The sequence below is a fragment of the Streptopelia decaocto genome (assembly GCF_964273445.1).
Source record: "Streptopelia decaocto genome assembly, chromosome: 5".
Taxonomy (NCBI): Eukaryota; Metazoa; Chordata; class Aves; order Columbiformes; family Columbidae; genus Streptopelia; species Streptopelia decaocto.
In genome coordinates this window covers 11,115,366-11,143,121 of record NC_138659.1, presented here as the reverse complement: position 1 = coordinate 11,143,121, position 27,756 = coordinate 11,115,366, and the positions used below count along the sequence as shown (strand labels likewise).

General features: G+C 39.7%; 1 protein-coding gene across 1 annotated transcript; it reads left to right on the top strand.

Annotated features, from left to right (window-relative positions):
• The first annotated feature begins 4,576 nt into the window (after nt 1-4,576).
• Nucleotides 4,577-27,280, top strand: ALG6 (ALG6 alpha-1,3-glucosyltransferase). The gene is made up of 15 exons (XM_082053832.1): nt 4,577-4,637; nt 7,655-7,766; nt 11,351-11,435; nt 14,414-14,503; nt 15,385-15,473; nt 17,762-17,844; nt 18,539-18,603; nt 20,837-21,022; nt 21,523-21,658; nt 23,532-23,617; nt 24,185-24,269; nt 25,371-25,441; nt 26,067-26,135; nt 26,283-26,481; nt 26,796-27,280. The coding sequence occupies exons 2-15, from the start codon at nt 7,685-7,687 to the stop codon at nt 26,991-26,993; spliced, it is 1,524 nt and encodes a 507-aa protein (XP_081909958.1). The 5' UTR covers nt 4,577-4,637; nt 7,655-7,684; the 3' UTR covers nt 26,994-27,280.
• The last annotated feature ends 476 nt before the right edge of the window (nt 27,281-27,756 follow it).

Sequence of the window (27,756 nt, the reverse complement as noted above, 5' to 3'; positions counted from 1 at the left end):
GCGCATCGATCCGCAAATCCCCAGCGCCCCCAGAACTGGGCTCCTCGTCGCCGGGCCGCTCCGGTTCCCCCCTGTCCCCACCCCGCCGCCCCGGGCTCCACGTCCTGGGCCAGAAACAAAGGAAGGGAGACATGGATTTCAGTTTGGGAAAAGGCCATCCCTTGCACTTCGCGGGGCCCTCTTAAATCTCCCACGCCGGGAAAAATGCCACAGGGATTTGCTTTACCAGAGTAGGGGTTTTTCTTCCCCCGCTACGGGTGTGGGGCAGGGCGGCTGTTCTCGGGGGACTGGGGAATTCAACAGGATTTTGCCTCCCGTGGCTTCTCGGGCAGTTTTGCAGGAGGTCCCTCGTGTCTGAGATGTGCTGGAGGCCCGTCCTCGCCGCTCCGGGGAGCTCAGCATGGTCCGGGGAGGCGGAAAACCAGCCTGGTCGTTTGGGATGGGTACAAGCGATTCGAAAAGGCAGCGGCTGAGGGAATACAGCGAGCAGCGCGCACAAGTTACGCCGACCAAGCCAGCGGCTCCGCGGCTGCGGACAGGGCTCAGCTGGCCTTCAGCGCATCCCCCGGGGCTGCGTTTGATACGCACCCGCTTAAACCTCCGCGGATACACCGTCCGGAGCCGTGCGCACCCCTGTCATCCCTGCAGCCTCCCTGCCCTTGATGGCACCTAGCCGGGAATCCGTGCAATTGGCCAGACACTCGCCATCCAGTTTTCTTGAGAGCCAACACTTGTATTCCAGGGACTTTTATTGAATTACGTTTTACTAGTCCTAAACCATTAAGCGTTATGTACTTAAAAGATACAGAGCATAGGTATTACACCCACAGAAAGTATTGTAGTCAGTGAATGTTCAATGTAGCAGGTAGAGATGAACTTAGCACGTCTTCCAGACTGAACTGGGAACAGACTTTCAGCCATAAAATGCACTTAACAGTCTATTTAATAGTGGCGAGGTCCTTGAAAATGCAATATCCATGCTAATCTTGCCTTTTTCTAAATCAGGAATGAAAAATAGGTCAGTAAGGTAAACCTACCCCTTCCATTTAAAATGTGACATTTAATCTATTTAAATAACTAAGTAAACTTTATTAATTCAGGGTTTGGTAAGCAAGCTGAGTAAGTAGGCATCTCGCAACTTTATTGAGACGATGAAATGTGAGAGGGAGCCTCCTTGAACTTCAGGAATTATAAAATCCCCGTTTCCTTGAGCTTCAGCAAAATGAGAAAAGCCGGGACAGGCGAAATGCGCTCCGCCTCTCGTCTGCAGTAAAGAATGAAACGTTTTTCCGGAGGACTCGGAGCATGGCAGGAATTCAGGAAAACAAACCCAAACCTCACGCCTTTCTAATTACTTTATTAAGTGCTAGTATTTCAGGTGAAGAAAAGGGGGAAAACACACAAACAAACAAACCCACACAATTTCCCTGCAGGTTGTGGTGGTGGCTTCGAGCACATTTAGTTCTGCTCCTGCTTTGGAAAGCAAGATGCGATAGCGGAGGGTTTCACAGCCCGGCTGTCCGGCCGCACTCGCACCTCCCGCCTCCCCCAGCCCGACAAACGTGCCCGCTGAATTCCGGGCGATTTTGGAGAGTCGGGAACCCAGGAAAAGGTCAGATGGTGAATCTACAGTCGAAAAAGGCTCTGGAGTTTGTTTCCACATCACGGCTCAGCTCAGAAACGAAATCCTAAATGAGTTTGGAAAGCAACTTTCGCCTCTGCCAGGGCTCCCATCCTCCTTTCTCGTTAACTTTCTCGTTAACCTGACCGCGTTTCTCTTCAGATGTATGGAATACCCGGGAGATATTTGCCTTCCCAGCGTTCGGCTTTCCATCAACCCTCCGAGCCGGGCTGGGGGAGAAGAGCCAGATCTGCTGAAGCCTCCCGAGAACGCCAAGGGTTAAGAAAAGCCGTTTATCTGCTCATTATCGGCTTCTCTTCACTACCGAGCACCAAAACCAAGCCCCGCTTGTCTCCAACCCCGCCGTATCAATGTGTCCTTAATGCCTTTTCCAGTCATTGATCTGGTCAAAGTCACCGCAGAAATACTAGTGACAGGGACTCAATTCCAGGCGACGTGACCAATGCAAGGATTTAGAAAGCATTCAATAAAAAAGCTTTCCCGGGGAGTGAATGATTTCACCTTGCAACACGGAACGCTCAGCTAATTGAAATAATGCACTTGAATGTGCAGCCGTGCACATTCCACACCGGCTCCAGGGCTAAATTATCAATAACCTGCAAGGTAAAACCTAAAAAAACCCTAAAAACTCAAGAGTCAGGAGCCGGCTTTAGGGAATTCCGGGCATGGAAAATCCTGGAGTAAAGAGTAGGAGAAAAGAAGAGAGAGAGTGGGAGAGGAGAAATGAAAATAGGGACATTGTCGCTCAGGCCTGGGCTGGGAATTAATTTTGAATCATCGCACATTTCCAGTGTCTACGCCACAGCCCGGTGTGGTCCGGGACGTGTAACTCCTCTTACCTTCTAATTTCCTTTGTAGTTGATGGATTTTTTAGGACTACGCTTATTTTACAGACTTGTCTTCTCCAGAGATCCCTTAGAATCTTAATATCCTAAAATGGAAGCGTTTTCTTTAGCAGCAATATGATTGAATATAACAGATTTTGGTAAAACAGGTAACATTTGATTATAACAATCCACCATTTTCAATAGAATGATGGCTCCAAACACCACGACGGGCCAGCAGACTAGTGAGATTTTTACATTTACCTACGTAAGACTAGAAACTTCCAGTCTTTTCATGCCCTCCTGCCTGAGGTAACACAGGTGACAGTTGCTGAGAGCGCTGAAATCATGGCAGGTGTGAGAGGGACCACGATGTCCAAGTGATTTGCACTCAAATGAAAAATGGTTGGGATAGAGGAAATCAGTATTCTATATGGTACTAGACTAGAACTTTAAGGAAGAAAAGCCATCTCTGGTGGTATGAAACACCGTATGTTGCCTAATATTTGGGTATTTTGAAAAGAACCCACACATTAAAAAAAAAAAAAAGAAATGAAGAATTTTGTTTTTCTATCACCTCAGTTTACTTTGACATTTCTATTGTAAGTGATCAGATACTTTGTGACTGTACTTCCATTTTGCAGCAGTTGGGTTTAAAGCCTTTACAACTTTCAGTTCTGGGATTCCAGCCCAAGGTAAGAACCATCTGGAAGGTCCACAAAAACCTCAGTAGGTGGGTTTAATTTTAAAAATCATCCCTTTTCTACTTAGTTTCATAGGCCAGCCTCAGTTAGACACACAACCAGAAGAAAACCACAGTCATCAGACAGAGACTGTACTTTTAAATATCGGCAAGGGTTTTATAAAGATGATCTAGGATCATTTATGTTACGCTATATACTTTGTCAAGTCCTTAATCACAGAGGGTGAAACTGAAGGGCTCTAAGAGAGGCCCACGGTGCCCAAGATCCTTCTTTTCCAGGTTGGTTCCCAGATATTGTCTCCCAGGCATAAAGACTGAGGAGCTGCTTCCCAGTTCTCTGGTCCAGTTGGACAATGAGTCTTCCAGCTGCTCCCTTCCTTCTGGAAAAACAAACAAACAAACAAAAAGCCCACAAACAAACAAACAACCTAATTTGTAGCCTGAATAAACAGCCAGTTTTTCTGTGTGTCAAGACTACACTTCTCAGCAATAATACCTAAATATTATACCTCCTCACCTCCCTTAACTGCTGCGATAGAGACAGAAGCACGACCTTAAGGGATGCATGTGAGCAGGGTAAATTAAAAAAAACATCGAATCACAGATTGTTAGAGATTGGAATGAACTTCAAAAGATCATCCAGTCCAATCCCCTCACTGGAGCAGGAACACTTAGATGAGGTCACACAGGAATGTGTCCAGGCGAGTTTAAATATCTCCAGAGTAGGAGACTCCACAGCCTCCCTGGGCAGCCTGTTCCAGTGTCTGTCACCCTCACTGAGAAGAAGTTTCTTCTCAAATTTAAGTGAAACCTCCTGTGTTCCAGTTTGGACCCATTGCTCCTTGTCTTACCGTTGGTTGTCACCGAGAAGAGCCTGGCTCCATCCTCGTGACACTCACCCTTTACATATTTAAAAACATTAACAAGGTCACCCCTCAGTCTCCTCTTCTCCAAGCTCCAGCTCCCTCAGCCTTTCCTCACACGGGAGATGCTCCACTCCCTTCAGCATCTTTGTTGCCCTGCGCTGGACTCACTCCAGCAGTTCCCTGTCCTGCTGGAACTGAGGGGGCCAGAACTGGACACAATATTCCAGATGCGGTCTCACCAGGGCAGAGTAGAGGGGCAGGAGAACCTCTCTCGACCTGCGGACCACCCCCTTCTAATACAGCCCATGCAGAGCATCCGGTTCTGACAGCACCAGCGGGGTGAAGCTGAGCCCGGAACTCGCGCCGTCCGCTGAGCTAAAGCTTCTCGTTAAGCTCTCATTCCCCACACCCCGAGCGGGTTCTCCCTCCGACCCGCGCCCAGCCCGTTATCCCCGCAGGGCCGGTATCCGGGATACCCCCGCAGCGGCCGCAGCCGCGCAGCCGCAGACACGCCCCTCACGCATGCGCGTTGCGCCGACTCACGGGGCGGGAGGCCGGAAGCTTCTTTCAAGGCGGAAGCGCGTGCGCGGCGGTTGTGTCCAGTAAGGAGTCGCGGGCTCGCGCCGTGGCGGGGCGGGAAGGGGTGTGTGGCGGGCGGGGAGGCGCTGCCCGTCCCCTCAGGACTCGGCTCCTGTCCCGTTCCCGCTGCCGTGCCCCAGGGTGACGGGGAGCCTCGCCAGTGTCGGTGCGCGGGGCGGGTGTACCGAGCCGCCCTTTCGTGGTTTCTCTGCGGGTGCGGTTGTGGGCTGAGTGAATCCTCCAAGGCTGAGGGGAGGCCCGGTGGCCGCGGGCGGTGAGGGCGGCTCGGCTGTGAGAGCGGCTCGGCCCGAGCGCCAGAGCCTCCCCAGCTCCTCAGCCTTGTGTCCCTCTCTGAGGCGGCGGGAAATAGGGGGTGGGTGATTTAGGAAATTTGAGGAATAAATACGTCTTCTGAAGAGGAGTGGGGGAACAGTAGGGTTATAGAGCAGGTATTCGGCAAATGCAATTCTTAGTTTAGTATTGGTGTTTTTGAGGAAGGAAAGGATGCTGTGAGCTGTGTGCTGACATTCTTTTAAAATGAGTTATACGTGACTGAGTTATGTGAGTTTCCCCTTGGTAAGGAGTGGGTGGTTTGTATTGGAGCTATTTATCTGGATCTACCTGGTAGGCAGTGTTAAAGGATATTTTTTTTTTTTTTTTTGAGCTGTGATTTTCACCCTGTGCTTATAGGTGGCATCTTCCTTGAGAGACCCTCTAGTGTTGCTCATACAGAGGCAGAAGGTAAAAAGTTTGAGACTGACCAAACCAGCTTTATAATTTCCTGAAAAGTCTTATTTGTTTAACATTGTTACCCGTGGGATGGCAAACATTAGAGATCTGTGCTTTAGCATCTAACAAAACCATGGCTTTTGCTTCAGGAGGTATGGAATAATTATTAAAGATAAAAAAGAAGTAGGAAAGACTATTTATGAACCACCTTTGAGAGAAAGAAAGAAACTCAAGACCCCAGAAAATGATGTTTACTCCAGATGTAGGGAATGGCAGAAGTGGGAGGAACAGAGATGGAGGAGTCTGTCTGTAGCTGAAATTGGTGTTACATAGGAGTTAAGAAGATATAATTAATTAATACTTATTCTAATTGGAGATAAAAAGGCAGAGCAGATGTGGGTATTTTCTAGAATGGAAAGGCTGCGTTTGTGACACTCGATTTTGGAAGTCACACAGGACTTGTCTTGTTGGGCCCAAGTTTAGGAAGCACGAGAGTTCACTTAGGGTAAAATGATCTACAGAGTCAACCTCGGTGTGTTTTATTTAGATAAATGTGCACATCCTGTGGTTTAGGCACAGGTGTAGCTTTGAAAGCATGAAAATATCAATGTTCACGTTTCTACTTATAGATGATGATCAACTGCTGTCAGAGATGTATATTATTAAAGTAGCTTTTTTTCCCTTGGTCGTGGTGTTGTGCCATACCTTTCTGTGAACAGTAAATAAATGTGGACTTAATTTGAACAGAATAACCTAAACATGTCTTAGATGTTACTTGTCTTACTAAACCAGCAGTTCAGTACTGCTGCAGTGTGGGATTTCTGTGCCTATTTTTTTCTCCTTTGGCAGTGGCAAGTGTATTAAACTCACTAACTCACTTAAATCAGATGATGCCTCTTCTGCAAGGAAAGTCTTTGGCAGTTGTACCAGGCTCATCTGTTCCTCTGTAATATGTCTGTTGCTGACTCTGGAGGGAATGGTGCTGCTACTGCTGATTTGGCAGAACGGTCTTGGGATTTACTGCTGTCTGTCACTGTCAAGACTCAAGTAGTTACTACTTTGATATTTTTTTAACTTGGACTAAAATATTTTTGATCCTCTGGGTCAAAGTTTGCGTATTCTATCATTAGTGGGTTTTTTTGCATAAGGCAACATCATTATTTTCCTGTTTGTTGATTTTGGAATTTGATATATAAGGCCTTTAATTTGACAGATCTAGCAACATTTCTTATTGTTATTATGTCCTTATGATGGTCAAGCAGGCTTGGTGGGAGATCAGTCCCCCAGCCTTTTTGGGTAGAAGGACGGAGAAGATCTCTTGAGCCTCGTAGGTTTATCTGGTGGATCCTGTAGAGAAAGGCAGCTGATGGATTGTGTGGTTATGCTTGGGAAGAAAGAGGTAGAATTTCAAGCCCCTTTTTGAATATTGAGGAGACTGAAGTAAGATTCGGGCCAAGGATGTTTCATCATTAATGCCATGTTTGCATTCCTAGGTCAGTGGTAGGCATTAAATTTTTGTTTGTGTACTGGCTCTTGACTTTATTCCAGTGGAATTGGTTAGAATACATGATACAGAGTTTATGATGGACTTTGTGCTTTTATGGTGGCTACAGGAGAACAAACCTGCTCCAGCATAAGACCTGCCAGTACATAGTTAACTTTTAAATCATTTTTGAGTATGTTTAAACCATCAGAGAAGCCAGATCTGCACTTTGCATGATTTGACTGTGGCATTCTTAATCAAGAAAATAAGAAATTTGTATAGACTTCTTTGAAGAAGTTTTTCTTGTTCAGTGGCAAATAGTAGTTTGTGAGCTGCTTAACATACACAACTGGCATGAGTATTTTGTCTGCTGCTACAATATTCTCTACTGCTCTCTTGTAGAACCTTCTCTTGTCACTTAGAGATAGAAAATGCTACATGTTTGTGTAACAAATTGTGTGGAGCTTATTAAGCTGATGCTTAAGGACGGATGTGTACGTACAGCGCAGTGTCGATCTAGTATCTGAATTCTCTTAAGTGATTTGAAATTTTTTACCTTCTTGCTGTTGTTTTTATGCATTTTCTCAGATGCCTTTTCAGCGTCTAGCTCACAAGTGGGAGAAATTGCTTCTGGGCAGCCTTTGGCTTCGTGATTAGAAATTCTTCAGTACTGCAAACCCCTCCTGGTTGGAGCATGCTTCCAGACGCAGGGCAGGAACAGAATGATGCTGGCTGGGGGGAAATCCGGAACTGTCAGTAGTGCCGTTAAATGCCTAAGGAATAAAATCATGGACATTGTTGGAGTGATGTTTATGGTGTTCTTTTCAGGTACCTTTTGGCTTATTACGAAGACCAGCTATGGAGAAGTGGAGCTTAATGACAATTACTGTTTTACTAGCACTTATTGTACGCTGGACTGTATCGCTTGGTTCTTATTCAGGTAATACATGTGCACGGTCCATAAAACAACCACATGAAGGTGAATTATGCAGCTTGTGATAAATTAAAATAAACTTGCATGTAAAATCATAAATAGGAAGCAACGTGTTGTTTCAAGTATTGTCATATTTTAGTGCCTGTTTCCATAAGGTTCTTGTAATACCTTGTTAATATTTTCCTGAAGTGTGCAATGATTAATGTCACAGCCGCTTGGAACAAAATTCTGAAAAAAACACCACAACTTTTTTTTTGGCTGTTGGGGGGTGATAGTCAGTAATATTTTAGGAGGAGCCAAAGAACAGCTGGCGGTTCACATCTGTGTCTTTGTTGTTTCAGTAGCTGCAGAATATTACTGCAGTCCAATTGTACATTTTAAAAAATCTTGTCCTTTAAGTTCTATAACAGATATAGCCTTAATTTATATTTAGATAAAACTGTACTGGTGATAATGAAGATGGTATAAAAGTGATGTGCAGTGAGTGATTATGCTCTGTGTTGTAGCAATACTTCCTTCAGGTTGTTTACAGTGTGAGCTAGAGCTATATTCTTTTAATAAGATGAGTTTTTCTCCTCCCTGTCTCATAATGCTTGCAAAGAACTAGGAAGTTTTTTTCCAAACCTCTCAATGCCATTCCTACAGTTAGCATAAGTTTGCACAAAGCTTGCTCTCTGCAATTCTTTTTTTTTTAATGAGTCATTACTTTCAGTTCCCATCAGCTGAAAGAATCACAAGCTCAGTCAAATTCAACTCTGATTTTCTGTGAAGGCAATTGGGAACCTCATCCCCTGAGTCGCTAGAGCTGCTCAGTAGTATTCTAGGGATTTTAAACTGGTAACTCCTGAGTTTCATTTACTTGCAGGAATTTGCTTGCCGACAAGTTGCATGCATACCTTCTTACACAGCTGTCTTATTTTGAATTTGCTTTCTGAAAATGCCATCATAAGAGACCTGTTCTGTAGGTAACCGAGGCTTTCTTCTATCCATCTACAGGCAGAAAAACAAATACCATGTCTCTTGTCACACAATCCTAAATTTCTGTTGCAGTGCAAGTATTTACAATTACCTTGCTAACTAGACTTTTTAAAAAGTTGATTTAATTTCTAACCAGTCAATATTTTGAAAGAGAGTCTTAAAAAAATACCCAAACTAAAATAACTTTTTTTTTTTAATTTTGTTTCATACAGAACAATCATGTAACTTCTTTTGGAATAGCAAAAGCTCAGTCTGATCCAACCCAGCAAATTATTAAAGTGTGTGCTTAACTTTGAGCACTGGCTGGTTGGGAAAAAAGAAAAAGAACCTGAATGTTAAGAAGAGCTGTCAAGTGCATAGGTACACTGGAAACTTTTTATTCTTTGATTTCCTTCAGATGTAATAAACCTTTAATGACAGGAGCAAGAAAAAAAAAATGGGCAGGGTAATATTTAAACTGACACAGTCCTGTTTTCTACATTCACTGCTGCTCCATGAGATAGAATTGAGCAAAGGATTAGAAGTAGTTGTCATTCTCTGAAGCAGAGCCTGGTAGAAGTGCTCAGTCGTCACAGCCTGAAACCATGCATGGTGTGGATGGCCAGAAGTGAGGGGGTTAATTTTGCCCCCTCGGACTGTGCAGTGTTGATTTGCTCTGTAGTTTCAATTCTGTTGCTTGCCATCTAACACACTTTTGGATCTGCTTCTGGAATTACGGTCATGATGGTGAGCAAGCAGATAACTAATTCCTAGTTTTGGAAGTTTACCATTTACGATGACCTTAGATTAGTTGGTCTCGGAGAATTATTGGGGAAAAATTAGACTTCATAGATTAATGCATAATTTTTTTAAAATGCGTTGTCAAATTTCTGTTTAATGAGTAGAAGATAAATACCTGTGCTGAAAGGCAGCTTCAGACCCTTAAAGATGTCTGTTTCTAGGTAACAATAAAACTGAATAAGACCACTTTAAAGTATTTGTGACACTTTAAAAATATTATACTCCACTTTTCTTGATTCTGAATTGTTTGGCTGTATATTTGATGCTTGCCATAGATGTAAATTAAATATGCTTATTCAAACTGATGTGTCATCAGTCTCTGCATTTGGCTTGATGTAATCAAACCTTTGGATTAAGATCTCTTTTGGCCATTCTGAAGCCAATTGATTTATTTTCCTTCTTTTTTTTTTTTTAAAGGGGAGAATCTGAAATATGTGTTCATATATTAATATATATATGTGTACATACACACATGTATAGCACATTCTAAAACTGGAATAACACCTATTTTTGTATTTATGTAATCCTATGACAGGTTCTTTGTTCCGCTAGATTTATAGCTACAGGGTGGATACTGATATGACTCTGATTCTCAAGTGACCTCAATTATTTGGGAAACTTTTAGTGTGTCGTATAGCGGAGATAATCTACTCTCTGTGCTACCTGGGAATAAATTAGTGGAGGTAATCTGTTCTCTCCACTACCCAGGGATAAATAGTACATACCTGAGCTTGTGTGACTCCCACAAGCATAGATCACGTGAAAAAGTTATAGATGACTTTCCTATATTTTAAAGAAACTCTTAAATCTCTGTCTGACTAGTGTCAATATTTTACTGAAAGTACTATCAGTTCAGTTTCTGTTCTCAATAAGTGCAGATTAGGAGAAGTAAATAATCTCTGATAAAGATACTTAACATACTACCTAGATCAGAGTTGGGCTTATGTTGAGGGAATTGTTTATGAGTTGACACCTGAAATATTTGCATTGATAAAGCTTTTTTTTTTTTCTGTAAATTAAAAAAAAAAAAATCCCTGAGAGACTGATGTATGCATGTGTGAAATGTGTCCTTTAACATAATTCACTTTGCAGAACTGCTATATAACACTGAGTTGAAAAATGTGTGAGGGAATTCCTGTAAACCGAAACAGAGCAGTTATTACTTAGAAAGCTTTGTAGATTACAAGAAAAAATTCCGCTAAATCTATTCTGTGTACTGAATGGCCCGATTTAGTAAATAGCTTATCTTAACTCTTTATGAAGCATTGTGGGGAAAGGGACAGATGCAGTGTCCTTGCTAGTGTTGCAAAGCAGGCAACAGAGGAAAGGGAGAGGGACTGGGGGACTTTGAGCAGGTCTGAGGTCGAAGTATATTAAAAAATAAGGCTGGTTTTTAATTTTAATAGCAAGATACAACAACATGGCTGAAACACAAGTGAGAACATTGTGAATTATTATATACTAAGGAAGTGTAGTAGTTCACGTGAAATCAGGATAAGATGTACATTTTCTTATTTCGGAGAAAGTGCCACATTTTTCATCTGCACTTGGAAATGATTTTTTTTCTGTCAGTTGAGGAAGCAATTCTTCACAGTGGAATATCTTGATAAATGCTTATTGCAGGAATATCCAGAAAGCCAAAAGGACGCATAGCTTTTTTTTTTTTCCCCCTTTTAGACTGCATCGCAGATGAGATTTCTATTTTGTTTTCAAATATCACAGAGGAATGGAGAGTGAAATAAGTAATATATTAATATGCAAATACAGATCTGGAGAAAAAGCAATCTGCATAAACAGAATAAATTCATTAATACTCTGTCATCTCTTTTTAGGTGCAGGAAAGCCACCTATGTATGGAGACTATGAAGCTCAGAGACACTGGCAAGAAGTTACTTACAATTTACCCATCAGGCAGTGGTACGTAGTACAGTTGTAGTTCAGGTTACAAAGGGGGAAATGTAAAGAAACTGCTTTGTGTGTTACTTTAGTATACCTTTAAGCTCTCTGCAATATTACCCACTGTTTTCTGAACTATTCTCAAAACCTTTTTGTAGTAGGAAAATTATTCCAAATATTTTATTTATTTCTATGTCATTCCTAATATTCCTTAGAGTTTGCATAGAACAGTAAAAATTATGTAGTCCATATATGTGCTACAACACAAATTGGAATATATGGGAACTCCAGGTCATCTTCCAACGGGCACGGTGGCATTCTGTTTGTCTGTTGGGGAACAGACTGATAGGACAGAATAGAATATGAATTCAGTTGTATTTCTGTAAATAGATGTGGGGCAAATTCTGAAAGTATAGTGCTCTGGGGAACTCTGCAGATGACTCTCTATTGTGACTTCAGATCATCCCATTGTATCTGTATTATAATTTTTCTTCTACATTTTTCTGGGATATCCAAACGCCTCATTGTGCTAGAGTTGCGATAATGCAGAGCTGACATAAAAATAGAGTTGGCAGCTTTGATCCACTCCGCTATGCGGAACTATATGTACTTAAAATGAAGAGTTACGATAGTCATATCTGGGTGTATCCAGGGGCCAGATGAAACTGTATTGCAGGGTGGGTTTAGTCTGCAGGCTGCCAGTTGTGCATCTCGGTTGTCTTGTATTTGCTCTTCGTTTTCTTTACAACAGAAGTTTTTTGAATCGGGTCTGCTTTGAGAATTGACTTTCTTGTACAGTGAAGTCATATGCAGTCTTGGGCGTTTGGAAAAGAACATCCTGGCAGACACGCGAGGGATTACATTCTGGATACTGAACTGTCTTTCCCCTTCTGTACTATGGAAATATGCAGTGCGGAAAGATGTTATGCTCCAGTATGTGAAAATAGTGTTCAAATCTGAAGTTGAGATTCTAATAATCTCTAGTGCTGTTATTTGTTTAGTGTTTAGAAAAGCTGTCTGTGCAACAAGCTGCTAATTTGTCCAGGTAAATACAGAGAATAGCTCTTTGAGGACATAGTCTTGTAAGATTGCTTTATCTTTTCAGACTCAATTGTCACGTTCACAGGCACGTATGAGTAATGCAGCTACATTCTTCATGCTTATTTTCTCTGATCCAAACCAAAGATTTATTAAAAAAACCCCAAAAACCAAAAACCCCCACAAACAAAAAACCCCCAACAAACCCCCCAAAAAACCAAAACACCCCTGCTGCAGTAAACGGTGGTATGGTTTGTACTTAGTTTCCTTGTGTGAGATTTCTCTGAGCCAGAAACCAGAATTTAATTAATTATTTATTTATTTTTATTTATATGATTCTTTAGAGCCTTGACATTAATTCTTTAAGGCTACTTTCTTATTATACTGCTAATTAAAACGGAAGGCCTTTTTGCTAAATATTACTGAGTATAGGGATTTTTTTTTTTTCTGTTGAAACTATGAGTTTGTGGAAGGTAAAATTAAAAGAAACAAACAAAACTGGAAAGTTTACTACTAAGTTGCAGTTTATTATAGTCTGCACAAAGAATCTGAACTGCCTTGGCATGAGCAATCTTGAATTGCAGAGTAAGAAGCAGAGATGCAACTGAAAGAAATATGATTCATCATCAGTTCATAAGATACTTCAGGCAGCTCATAAGGAATTCAAGAAATATCATTTACTGTAATAAATGTCAAAAATTGGCTGCCTTTGAAGAGTGGACCTGGAAAAGCCAAGAGCTTGCCCCTCGGCAGTTAGAATAGACTACAGCCAGTCTGATTCACTCTAAGATATAAAGGGTCTGATGCCTTATTTTTGTAACTTCTGTCTTCCTTGGATAAAGCCTCTTGTTTCTTATTTGGAAGAGGTGACTTAGTTTTAACTGCTGCCAGCCTTCCATAGAAATACCAGTGCAATGTAATTACAAATGGGAAAATCCTTTTCCTTCTCTCCCATGGTCTGCCTGAGTTTTGAGGTAGAACCAGGTGAAGTGTTTGTGGCTGATGTATCTGATTGAGGTTTGTGACCTTGTGTTGACTATTTAGGGGGTGTTGCTCTGCTAACTTGGTGTTGCCTTCTAAGGAACTTTTTAGCCCTGACTCCTACACTTGTGCCATCACAATTTTACAGGGGCGCCTGCTGTGGCAGTTTTCTTCCAGCCCTCTGCTGCTTTTTGTTTGTCTGCGTAATATCTTTATGCCACCCTTTTCCATGTAAGTTGCTTCCCAGCAGTATAACTTCAACTGATGGTTTTTCAGAACTTTCATATTAAGGTCTGTTAAGAAGCAATTCACAACTTTCCTACATTACAGTCTAAAAGAGTAGCAGATATAGTTTAACTCTTTAGAAGTCATTGTGAAATATTGAACGTGCTGTCGAAGTCCAGAAAAAAGAAATCTGGGATTAATATAAGGACCATAATTTCTTTTGAAATTTCCTTTTAGTTGCATTGTTCTTATTTATTTTGTTTGGCAAATTGGCTGCTATCTTCTGGAATAATCGACATGCATGAAAAATGTAGGTTGGGTTTGTAGATGGAAGTGAGGACCTGCAAAGCCTACCTTGTAAACAAATCCAGAGCCACAGCAGATGTGTAGAGCTATTTTTGTGCAGGCTTTGTCTTAGTATCTGGGGTTTTGTCCAACTCTGTTCACATCCAGAACTATTCCTCTCCAGGTAAGTAAGCGCTAGCAGCTGCTTTTAATACATTTTGCAAACACGAGTGTATCCTGAATCAATTTTGCTTTTGTTTTGTTGCTTGAGTTCTTTGTGTGTGGAGTAAAATAAAACAGATACAGAAGTTGCTAACTTCTATATTGGATTTTGAATATATTGATAAAAATATTTGGTTTAATATTCAGTCTTTTCCTTGGTCTGAAACAAAGCTGGAAGTGTAGATCCTTTTATTATTATTATTATTTTTAATTTAATTTAATTTTATTATTTTTTTTTTTTTTTTTAGGTACTTCAATACGAGTGATAATAACCTACTGTATTGGGGACTTGATTATCCACCTCTTACTGCCTATCATAGTCTTCTGTGTGCTTACATGTAAGTTAATTATTTTAAATATTTACAAATACAAATCACCAAATTCACCTTTTTTTTTTTTTTTGGCAGCTGATGAAATGGAAAGTATTGTTTGCTACTTAAAGCTAGGGAAATAGATTTTATTTTTATCCCTGTTGCTTAAAACTAACACTCTTATTTTTCTATCTTGTAAGTATTGCAAGGGGGGTCAAAGGGATACATTCTTCTTTTTGCCAGGTCCTTAAATTTTTGCAGATTTAGCTGTGACTTAGGTGTTTTAACTTTGTCTATAAGCCAATGTTGGCTCAGTGATGTACAGAGAAATGTGCTGTAGGAATTGGGTGCATCGCATTGGGAACCTCTCTTGTATTGAGAGCCCAAGTGACATTTGATGACTGGATATCATGTAAATAGAATTCTGTTATTGGAATACTTTTTCCACAAGGGCTTTACTGCTGTTGGAATGGGACTTATGGAATAAGAATGTAGGTTAAAGTGCACAGGCAGAGTTATGTGGGGCATCTATGTGAACTGTAAATGGTTTATATTTAATACTTGAGTATGAAAGGTATTTACAATTGTTTTTTTTAAAGTCAGTGGAACTAGACTGAAGGTGGTTATCTTATCCTAATAAATATTGTATTCCATTTTTACTGTTTTCAAATATAGTGTTGTTTTTTTTTTTTTTTCTTAATTGTGAAATAGCAGCTGAAGTCTATAATGTAAGTTGATCTAGTGGTGAGGAAAATCTTTCATTGATCACTATTGCTCTTTGAAATATTTCTTCCATTCATCTTAATTCTTGGAATATGCTCCTGTGCATGTCATCTTTATTGCTGAGAGGAGTGTAAAGGGAAATGAGAACTGTCTACATTTTGATGTGTCTGTACTTTGTTTTACAGCGCAAAGTTAATAAATCCTGATTGGATTGCTCTGCACACATCTCAGGGGTATGAGAGTCAGCCGCATAAGTTATTTATGCGTACAACAGGTAGGAAAATTATATTTCCTTAGGATGATCGTACAGATTTGTCTTGCTTGCTAATTTCGCTTGTTTAATATCAAGCAGCTTCTCTGTCTTCACCAGTTTATTCTCAGTTCTTTGACTGGGGTGGCTTTGCAGGTCCACTTGTGAACCAAACTCCCATGTTCTTCTTTCTTCTGCCATTATTTGTGATGCTGATAAATATAAAACATACAAACAAGTTTTCACCCATTTGACCCAGTAAAAACTCTAAAACAAAGCTACTTTTTTTTTTTTTTTTAGCATAGACCCATTTTTTAATTTCAAAAATAGTACTGTGGTCTTCCCTTCCATTTTGATAAATATGCTTTTCATTTTCAGCTTAGCTTGGTTTTTATTGTAAAATTGTTTTGCATGTAGACTGGCATTTACTGACTTTAACAGCCTTTTGAGGTCTCAGGGATCTTTATTGTGAGCTGTATACTTTATCTGAAAGGGGGAGATACTTGATATCTTAAAGATGTCCCTTTCCTTTCAAATGGTCACCACCTTCTAGAGATAAACTTACGTTAACAAAAAAATAAAAGTGTATTTTACCACTTTTATACTAAATTCATCTTCCTGTGGTCACCCTTCTGACTATTTGATTATTTTCAACTGCCTCTGCAACGAAAAGGATAAAACAAGTGCAGAAAAAAAATTGTAGATAATTTAGTTCAGTAGCTGCATCAGTAGGACAGCAAATAATGTGGTCCGTGAACTCTTTAGGCAATGGCAGATGCCATATTAACCTTTTTTCATTTTTTTAATTTTAAATCTGTCTTTTGCTTTTCAGAACAGTAGAGTTCCACAAAATGCTTTCTGATTGCAACAGCAGAATTTGTTGTTCATCAATAGCTTTTCTGTACTTAGCAAACCTCACAGTCTGTTCTCTAGTAATTGATTGAATTGAAAAAAAAATCACTAGAACTTAATTACCCTTGTAATGTTCTTTATTAATTTTGAAATTAACTCACTTGACAAACCACCAATGGATCTAGGAGAACTGATAAACTTTCTAACAATAGCCATTAGAAGAATGCATTAAAATAATTCAGAATGGTCAATGTCAGCAGTTGATATTACACCTTTATTTTCAGTGTCAGTGTATTTGTTTTGCTAACGCCTTGGGTATATTTGGCTTAAGCCTGCAAAATGATTTCTCGCTGAATAACTGATGTCTTTGAGTGTTTTCCAAAACCCATGACTTCCAAAGCATATTTTCCCTTTTGGAATAATCGCACATTTTCTGAAAGTGGTTTATAGAAACAATCTGAGATTTTTCTCAGACTCTTAAGATGGGCTCAAGAATAATTTACCTGGTGGTTTAGCACGAGTCGGAGTTGACATAATTCTGTGCAGGTGAACCTGCCGGTTCTGTGTTCTTATCGACCCTCTTCCATGTATTTGCTGTAGGCAGATGATCAGAGCCAAATAACTAGTTTGAGTCTATTTATCCACATCACTAGTAATTCACACAGATACACTGGAGATCGTTCTGATCTAGAGCTTCTTAATTACTTGTGTCTTCAGACTATCTGTTCCATCAAACAACTTGACTGGATCTAGTCGTAGTTGATTTCTTTTGAGAATTAAGAATGCCTTCTCTCCTTTCGGCATGCGAGGAACTAGAGAGTGCTCCCTTCTTGACTGAGGCTGTGCCAGAAGCCAAAACAGCTGAACATGTGGAAGCAGCAGCTTTGGGACATCAGAAATGATAGCGTTAGAAACATTAACAAGATCAAATTCTGTAGACCTGTTTCTTTTTGTCCTTTGAAGTGGAGCTACCCAGTTTATTCTAATGAAGGACTTTCTGATATTTTAATGTTTATTTGCCTGTCCTTTTTCCTTGCCTTCCCAAAAACAATTGAAAAAAAACTATCTTGGGTGTAACTGCTAAAGCTGAGCTACCTCTAAAACAATGAAACATACTGTAGTGCAATGTAAACAATAGAAAATCACGTTCAACTGAAACTACAGTCAACTTCAGTTGAGTTGAATGACTAAAGTGAAGGTTTCGCTGGGGCTGCAGATGCAATATTCAAAATATACAGATGCATATTCAAAATGTAGGCAACTAGTCTTGCTCTAACGCTGGGTAGTTACTATCATCCTAGGTTTTTTACACCAAATACAACCAAGATGTGGAGCATTAAGAAGTTAAAACTGTAAGCAGAGTCTAAGATTCATAATCCAGATGAAAATATGCAACTTGAGTAGCATTAAAATGAGGTATGTGGGAGAAGCCTAACGTAAAGTTGATTTTTATTTTTCAGTGTTTGTTGCTGATTTGCTGGTTTATATTCCTGCAGTTATTTTCTATTGTTTTTCCTTGAAAGAAACATCTACTAAAAAGAAGGCAAGTATCTGGTGTGTGTGTAAATTAAAAAAAACCCAAAGAAAACGTACTGTTAAAACAGGGTAGAAATGTAACAGGATGAGAGTTAATTAATGTATGGAACACCACAGTGGCTTCAATTGACTTAAAACTAATGACAGTCAGTATATCTCGTATTAAAGGCTTTTCAGTTAAAAAGATTTTAAAAGCCATTAACTTAGAGCAATTATTGTAATGCTTTCAATGACAATAACAAGACTCTGTGAAGTTTAGTAGCTATGAACTCCTGAATTTCAGTTATTTCTGAATTTATTATTTGGATAGTAAACCACAGATTTGTGCTGTAACATGGGGGAATTTAGGAACTGCTTTGCGCACACTCCTAATGGTAGAACCAAAACATTTTGGAATGATAAGTCTTCTGATTTTTGGATTGGTTCCAAGCTTTAAGATGGGTGTGTGTGATCTTTGAGCTGATTGGCAAAGGGCAGGCTGGTCTCCATTAAATATTTTCTTATTTATGGAAAGTCTTTATCCTTTTTTATTCCTCAAAATATTACTGTCAGAATATTACTTGTAGAGTAGATTCCTAAATGTAGGATGCACCATGGAGGGGCATTTTTTTGTACTGGAGGAGTAGTGGAAGTTCCTCTGTCTGGTGTCTAACTTAGAAATAATAATTTTCTCCTCTTTTTTTTTTGGTCCTTCTTTCCAGGTTTCCAGTGCTCTCTGTATACTGCTTTATCCAGGCCTCATTCTTATTGACCATGGGCACTTCCAGTATCCTTGTTCTGCAGTGAAATTAGTTTTTAATTTACGAACACTGTTGTTTTGTACTTGTCTTTAGCTGGGCAGAATGTTACTTTTGTATACAAAGTCATCTGAGGGGCTTCTGCCTGCCCCAAAGCAGAGATATTAGAGAAAACCAAAAGTTTTAAATATATTGGAGAGAAATAGTTGATATTGGGACAGGTCAATCCATAGATGAACAGCAGTTTTTCCGTGCCTCAGACTCATATTTCTGTCAGTTGCTTTATTGTAGAAAACGTCAATGGTGCTATGACAGTGAAAAGAAGGATGGCTTGTGCTCCTGTGATTTGTGTTTGGAGAGAGAATCACATCAGATCTTGAGATGGCAGAGGAGCATGTCAAGAGTAGTTGTGTAGAATGTTCAGTTCTATAAAATGTGCCATTGTGTCGTGCATTTACAAGTACTTGAGACTGGATTCACTTCCCTTAATGCCAAACCATTTAAAAGCTAAGCATTTAATATGAGTTAGGCCGTCAGAGTTTACTAGTCAATATTGGTGGCAGATAGCTTCACAGGTATTTTTTAATAAGATTTCTGGTTTTATACTTGTTTTGCACATGAAGAAGCAGATGCTGTTATTTGACTACTCCAGGCTGTGCAGGTCAGTGCTGTTGAACCAGAGGGACGCGACCCTGGAGTTGTGATAAATATAGATATTTAAATATTCCAAGGAGATATTAAATCTCAGCATCTACTAAATCAAGCTTTGACAATCTATTTGCTAACTTGTGGTTTTCTTCCAAGAGTGTGCATGGTGAACTTGCAAGATGATATATCTTGGAAAACAGATTTTGAAGGAAAAAATATCATGGTGCTATTGGATATTTGAGTTACAGTTCAGGAATTCTGAAATTCTATTTTTGGCCTGACTCTTTAAAGATGTAGATCATCTGGAGACATCACTTATAAGAATGGGGAATGGGAATGAATGCAATTCATCTCAGGTGGTCAGAAGAAGGCACAGAGTTACAGTTTTCTAATATGTAAGAGATGTATAAAGAGGAAGGTAATAATGTGTTCTATGTGTCCTGTGTTGGATAGGGTAAGAAGTAATGGCTCTGAAGTTACCATACGGCATATTTATTAAAGAAAAAAGAAAGGAAAAGTCTTTTGAACCTTAATTACCATGAAATGCTGGAATAGACTGACTGTGGATGTTGTGGAATGTGCAGCGTCGAGATCTTTAAGAAAAGGTTCAGCAAACCTCATGTCAGGAATGACACAGATTTTGAAGCAGACAGATGTTCTGCATAGTCTCCTGTGACTCTTAACATGAGCTTCACTATCTGTGACCAGCTCCCGAGAAGTCAATAGATTTACTTAACCTTAACTGCTGCTGCACATCTCTGCAAGATCCCAGCCCTTTGGTAGAACAGCTTGTTGATGAGATTTCAAATATATGTGGTGATTTTGAGTAGGAAATTTGAGTGGACTAAAAACAACATAGACAATCTGAATGTGTATTTTTATTGTCAAAGAGAAACCAAAATATTGTGAAATTTCTGACAGTGCAAGTGTCTCTTATTTGGTTTCTCTCATTGTGTAAAAATAACAGTAAAAGACAAAGCTAATCTTCTGTTGCTATTTAATAGTAAGTGTAGCTTAGTCTCTTCAAACTCTACTGAGTTGGGAACCTGTAAGTCATAAGGAAGTAACGTTGCTTTCAGTAACTTATTCATTGTTTGTACAGTATTAGCAGCTAAGGGGCCTGGCATGCATGAGGGCGCATTGCAAGTATAGCAGAATCACAAAAACCCCTGGAGTCCTTGAACTAAATAATATATAATTTAAATACTGATGTATCTGAGTATCCTGCACATATCATTTTGGAGGAGAGACTCTTGAAAGGTTTATCCTAAATCATGTAAATACCAAGAAATAAAATGTTTACCTTGATGTATCTTACTGTCACCAAAAGCTCGGTTGACTCAATATACATTACATGTATAATTAACGCACACTATTTGTCCTCAGATTTGTCTGTGCAAGCTTTGAATCAAGCCTTGGAAATATAAAAATTACACTTCAAATAGAAGTAAATTTATTTCTGTCTCTGAACAGCGTAGTCACAATTAGCAGTGTGTTTTTCAAACTAATGTGAACAAACTTCTTTTGCGTGCTCTTTTATGCTTGTCCCTCAGGGCATTCGTCGCTGACTTCCACTACTAAGATGTGCATCTTGTCCTTGACATAAAAAAACATATACAACTCAGTGAGCCTTGGCTTTGCCTTGTGGGGTGTCCTTGCTTTGTCTTATGACTGGGACCTTTTGGGGTCAGTGGCGTTTTGCTTGGCCTTAAATTATAAGCAGATGGAACTCTACCATTCTCTGCCCTTTTTTTGCTATTTACTTGGAAAGTGCTTCAAGAAGGGACTGAAAGGAAAGGGGTAAGTGACTTTAAACCGTTTTATCTTTCTCAAGAATACAGCCCGGCAGCCTGGCATTGAGAATGGGATTCTCCTTGTTTGCACATGGGCGTTTTTGAATTAGTTTCTAGTGGAAGGTACTTATCTTGTTGTAATGTATTCCTCTCCTGCAAAATAAATATTTCTTGTTGAGATTTACATTAAATATTTCCACTGAACAGACAGCAAAATTGGTTAAGGTGTCCTTTCTCAGCGCTCTTCATTCTGTAAGCTAAATTAAATATGGGCTGCTGCGGGCAACTGGATTTGATTGACAGCAGTAGCTCTGTGGTTCTCATGGATTTGTTCTCATTAATCTGGGGATGACAAACTTTGGTACTGGCAGCTCTTTCTGTTTAGATTTGTTGCCTTCGGTGCTGTATCTTTTAAAAAAAGGTTTATGCTATAAACTAAGAACTGACTTTTGTTACCAACATTTTTGTTACATCTTTTCTGACATAAGCTTTTTCTCTTGATTGCAGGTTAGTATTGTTAATTAAAATAACAGGAACGGTGGTGGTTTCCTTTGCCGTGTGCTGGCTCCCGTTCTGTACCGACATGGAACAAATCATGCAAGTACTCAGAAGACTCTTTCCCATTGACCGAGGCTTGTTTGAGGCATGCATGTTTTCTTCTCCCCCGCCCTGCTGTACATGTTCTGTATTCTTAGATCCCTTGAGAAACCTTCATTGTGACCTTTAGGGATTTCATGTGGGAGACACACCACAGAACTAGTAATTTGAGATGGCTTCTTCAGCAGTCATTTCTTGCCAGTTATTTAATCCAGTATTTAACCCCAACTCAGCTGGCATCTTCCAGGATATTATATGAGTAGACAACACTTATCCCTTCATCAAACCCATACTTCAATCCATACATTTTTCCATTGAAATAGATTCCATAGTAATTGACAGTGTCAGAAGATGTAACCCTTAAAGTTAACAGCCTCAGTCTCTGTCTTTGGTTCTGCTCAGCTTTTTTTCAACAGGATTAATTATGAAAAAAAAAAAAATTAAAATAGTATTTTGGGTGTAGCCTAGAACTTCCTTTTTGACCCACCTTGTATTTTCAGTGCAAGTTTCCACAATATTTTCCAGAAGCCTTAGGCCAGTTCTGCTTTTACTTTTGCTCAAGCTATCAACATTTGCACGCTGCAGGGTGCTGAGTGCCGCAGCATTGATCCAGCAGAGCAATTCCTCATTTACCTAATGCTATCGCCACAGGAGTCTCGCTGGTAAACCGAAGGGTGCTCATTTCCCAAGTAACAGTGAGTTGTTGCTGTTATTTTGCTTAATTAGGACAGGAGTCTTAATATTACACTTTTACAAGCAAATTCTCAACTTCAAGATTAAAGTACAAACTCCCAAACAAACAAACAGAAACAAAAACCCCCATCCTTCTTCCTCTCCCCTCCCCAACCCCCCCCAGTTACCCTATTCCTTGGGAATTCCCTGGAATTTATAAACAGTTTTGATCACCACACTTTATTCAGTACCAAGTTTAAAAATTAAATCTGTAAATAACAACCAACGAGTCCAAAAGTACTTAAGGATTTTAGTCTAATATTAGCCCAGATATTTTCTAAGTTGATCAGGGGAGTGACTTGCTGGATGCTAATCTAGATAAAACAAGAAATTGTCCACGTAAGCAATGTACAGTAAATGTATATCGGGCTGCATGGAACAGGTTCTTTGAATTGGTTCCCATTTCCAGCAGCAGTAACAAATGCTGATGGTTGTAAAATCATATTGACTATTAAGGAGGCGTCCTGGGCGTTTGCTGGTGCTGCCAGCCCCTCTGTTGGCCTGTAATCCTCAGCAGGTTTGAAGCGCATACTCCGTATTGCTGGTGAGCACGTGAGGAAGATGGCTCAGTTGTTGGTGCTGGTGGCTTTCTCGCTGTTCTGTCTACACAGCTGTGATTCCAGCAGCTGCTCGGGGATGAGTTTCAAGAGCATGATAGCTGTAGTTACAAATTTAATTTTGAAAGTGATCCTAGCACAACTGCTAATGTCTTTAGACTTCTTGATTTATTAGAGGTTAACTCTGTCATTGCTAGCAAGCAGTAAGCACAGCTAAATACATTCGGGGACGTAATGAAATGTGACAGTATACCCAATGCCTTTACATTTGAAAAAAAGATTTATATATGCCAGCATTTAGTCAGGGACAGAGAGTTTCTGAGCCTTATTTTCACAAAATGTGTGATTTCACAAGTTCAGGACTAGTCTCTTGTGCTGATGAACCATTTTGTGGTTATTTTAGAACATGTTTTAATTGAGTCCCTTGAAACGTTTCATTTTTTACGATCAGAATAATTTTAAGTACATCTAAGAATATGATGTGTATCTACAGGTGTCTTTTTGCAGTATCATGGTAAAAACCCAACAATCCCCCACCTCCCGAGCCCCACCGTTATCAAAAACGTAAATTTAAATGAATGTAATTATCACTAATTACCTTTTTCCTTTTTTTTTTTTTTTTTTCCCCAGGATAAAGTAGCCAATATTTGGTGCAGTCTCAGTGTCCTTATAAAGATAAAGAACATACTATCACCTCAAACTCAACTAAAACTCAGGTAAGACAACTGAAGTGTTTTAGGTAGCTTTTTATCTTCATTATATTTTTGCAAAATGAGTAATTTTTGTCAAAGCTTTATGAAAAGTGGTGTTTAAAAAATGTTTTCTTTCCTGTACTGTACTTTTCTCCCAAATGATAGAAGTTTCCCCAAGTACTGCTAGGAATATTTATGACTGAAAAAATTCCTGCTTGTTGATACAGTGATTTAAGCTTGCTTTGTTAAAACTGAGTTAAAATTTGCATGCTTTCCTCTTGAGAGAATGACCTCTTTTAGTGCTCTGAGAAGTCAGAGTTCACAGTTCTGTTTTTTGAGTAAGTGAACAATTCCAGTTGAGGTTTACAGGGTCTGAAATATTAATGGAAATGCTTTATTCCTTTTCCAAAAGCACTTCTGTGAGGACCGTTCAGTGCTCTTGTGATTGTCTTCTTGAGTGTTTTTATATTTGTGCATATTACAAGTGAATTCCTAACTTAGATAGTTTTCAAAAGTGATTATATGATATCATGAATGTAGTTACACGTGTATTAAAACTGTGTTGTGTTTTGTTTTTACAAAATTCTTTAGTTTTGCGGTAACGTTCCTGAGCCTCCTTCCTACTTGTATAAAACTGACTGTCCAGCCTTCTCTCCGAGGGTTTAAATTTGCTTTGGTAAATGTACATTTTTAATTACTCCTTGTTTTATATCCACTTGCCGTTGCTGCAGCGTGCAGAGCTGCGTGTGCCACTAAATGCCATTCTGTTTCTGCTGAAAAGATGAGATAAAAAGTGCGTTGCTATCACATATCCAAGGGAAACTGACCCGGCTTTTAAATCCAGACTTTTCCCTCAGCCTCAGTTTTCTTTCATTAATGCTGTATTTTTATGATCTTGCTCTGAAGAGTTTTGAGAAGATTCTGTCCACATTAAAACCTCACACAGAGTTGGAATTTCTCCTCTTTTTGTTTAGCTTCCAAAGTGCTACTTTTTCTTACTGCACTGGCTGCAAAATTCAATTAAAAGTCCCAAGATGGACATTGTAATCTCATTAGCAGCGGGAAGAGATAGTGATATACTATTTTCCCAAATATTTGCCTTATCTTAGTCATATTATATAATTGAATTTAAGCACATTAACCTGACTTAGATGCAAAAATCAGTTTTCCTTGAAATCAAAATTATATGGAGCTGGTCCTAAGGTTTCAAGAGTTGTTACAAGATAATTTCTATTTTTAATTTTATGTGAGTACTGTTTGAGAGTTTATTGCAACATTGCTTAAAACTAACATTTATCCTTTCTAAGAATTGGCTTGTATTTTGCAGTGTGTTTTTATTTGGTGGGGAAAAAGGACAGTTTGGCTACTTTGGTGTGTGGGCTGCTCATGATGATGATGAGCAAAATATTATGTCAAAAAGGTGGGTAGTTCTCACCAGGACCAAACTTTGCCAGTGCTTATGTATGTGAATATTGTATTTATTTGGTAGGGATACTCTTGTCAGTAAAGTTAAGCAAGAGTGAGGGCTCTTTATGTAAAGTGTTTTCTGAATAATTCTGTGTAAACTCTCAAACAATGTATTTTTTGCATGCGTGGCTGGTTACAGAGGCAGCTCTGTGTGGCTGTAAATTGCACTGGAGTAAATGTAGCAGTTAATTAGAAAAATCAGATCATTTAGCTCATACATTAATGTAAAGTTAATGCCAGCAGAGAAACTAAAGCGGTGCTTTGCATTGCAGTCAGATATACTAATATGCCTCTGATTTCCTTTTCTAAGGTTAGTTGTGCATTGTCATTTTTCCTGTTCTCCTTTCAAGTCCATGAAAAATCTATTCTTCTAGTGTCAGTGTAAGTAAATGATTTTTCTGTGGATATATTTTGATCTTCTTTTCCTCATCTTGTTATCACATGCTGCTTTCTCACTTAGATATATATCTGATTTTAAAACCTCTGTACGTTTGCTTTTCTGAATAACTTATAAATGACAGTATATTATACAATCCAGACGTGTGGGGCTGTGCTGCTTCACTCAGCTTGGTGTTGTGGCTGCACGTCCTGGAGCACGGTGTTAAACTGGGTGACTGCAGCACCAATCATTAAGCTCTGTTTTCCCATCCCCTGCCCCAAAGGAGGTGAGAGCAGTGCAAATCTCACACGTGCCTGAAATATTGTTTGGTAAGGGAGGATTTGGAGGGGCAGCCCTCTGAACACGTTCGTGCCTGACAGAGAGGCTCAGCTGGTGGTTGGAGAACTTCTGTTATCTCTGGTAGTTCCTGCTGCAGCCCAGTGTGGGGCAGAACATTTGCACGCTGGGGCTCAGTGGGGTGCGGGGGGCGCAGGGGGCTTTGGTTCCCGGGGTTTTGTTCTGCCCAGCCCCTGACGGGTGGGAGGGCAGCATCCCTGTGCAAGGCAGAGGGGACAAAGTGCTGTCGCTGCCATGTTTGCAGACCTGCTTTTCCTCTTTTCGTTCCAGACCAGTCTGCTTAATCATAAATGAAATCCCTTTTATGGCTACGTGGTTTTTACTTGTATCAACTTTCAGGTGAGTTGGACACTACAACCATTATTTTAAAACTACGTTTTCCCCAATTCTAGTAAAGAAATTTATTATTTTTCCTCTTCTCGTTACATTTTTTGGCATGTAACTCAGAACGTGCACTCACTTCTGCGGCTAATCCTGTTTTAACAGTATGTTGCCCCTTCTCCTGAAGGACGGGCTGCTGCTGGCCTATGCGGTGACAACGCCAGCGTTCCTGTTGCTCTGCGGGGCTTCCTTCTCCATATTGGACAAGACTTCAGCTGAGGACCTGCAGCTGAAACCGTTCTCCCTTTCCATGAAGGGATATGTTTCTTGGTTTAAATCACTTCCCAAGATTGTCAGGACTCTGGTAAGCAGTTTTAATGTGTATAACTCATTACTTGCAGCTATTCGTGCTACTGAAGCATCTGCGTAAACCAGTTTTATGTCTATAACTGTGTATAATGCCCCAAACAGGGAAAGAGGCAAAGCCACACTATCTGTGTAGAGGTGCACTATAATGCTTATATATATATAAATATATATATAAATATATATATATATATATATAAAAAATGCAATGTCATCTATGTATAGATTGATGAACACAGAGCACCCAAGTAGCGCTTATTTGTTTGAGGTGTTAAATCACCATTAGCTAATATACCATTCCTTATCTTACAGTTTCTTCTTTCCGTAACCCTGATGGGCATCCTGTCTCTTGTGTGTGCTGCAGCGCATCCGCCACAGAGGTTACCGGATTTATTCCCTGTATCCGTGTCTGTTATTTCTTGCGTACACTTTTTATTATTTTTGGTGTATTTTAATGTTGTTATACTCTGGGACTCAAAGAATAGTAGAAGTCAGAAGAAAATCAGTTAATCAACCTGTGAAGATCAAGGACTAAACTGAAAAGACAGAGTATTTTCAGTGACCGGTGTCTGGCGTTGCAGGTAAACCTATTTGTGATGTAATACAAGTCCTGTAACCTAATGAAAATCAGGAAACATGCATATTTAAACTCAAGATAATGCAAGACTGTTTTAAAGGAGAAGTATTTTGAAGAGCACTTGGAAAAGTGCTCTAGTGTGTTTTTTCAGATGTGTGATACTTTTGTTACCATTTGTGAACTGAAAATACCTAATAAAGGACCAAATTTTGATTTAATGCTAAAACCTTGTCGTATCAGCAAAACAGCAAATTGTTTTGTTAGCATTAAGTTTAGATTTCCCAGCATGAAAAGCACAAGCAAGTGCAGTCGTGCAGGTGAAGTGAAACTCTTGAGTGGCAGCTCGTCTTGCTGAAATGTTTTGTGACACCAACTGTCCCGTGTAGTCACTGTCACCCATCATTGTTTCATACAACAGCAACTCTGCAGCAGCTTCAGTTCCCCCACAGCCTTTTGCTTTCCTTCTGTTATAACGTGACATTTTCCAAACCAGAAACACCAGAAGAATTGCGTCAGCCGCAGAGATACGCAGAGCTGGAGGTTGTGACGTCTGGGAAGGTTCTTGCAGATGCGGTGGGTTGGAGAACATTTTGTTCTTTGCTGCAGATCAGTAGCTATTATTTGGTTTTAATGCTGGTGGATCTTGTGACTCTCAACAACCGTTTCTGATGAGGTTGAAAAGCCAAAAAAATCTTG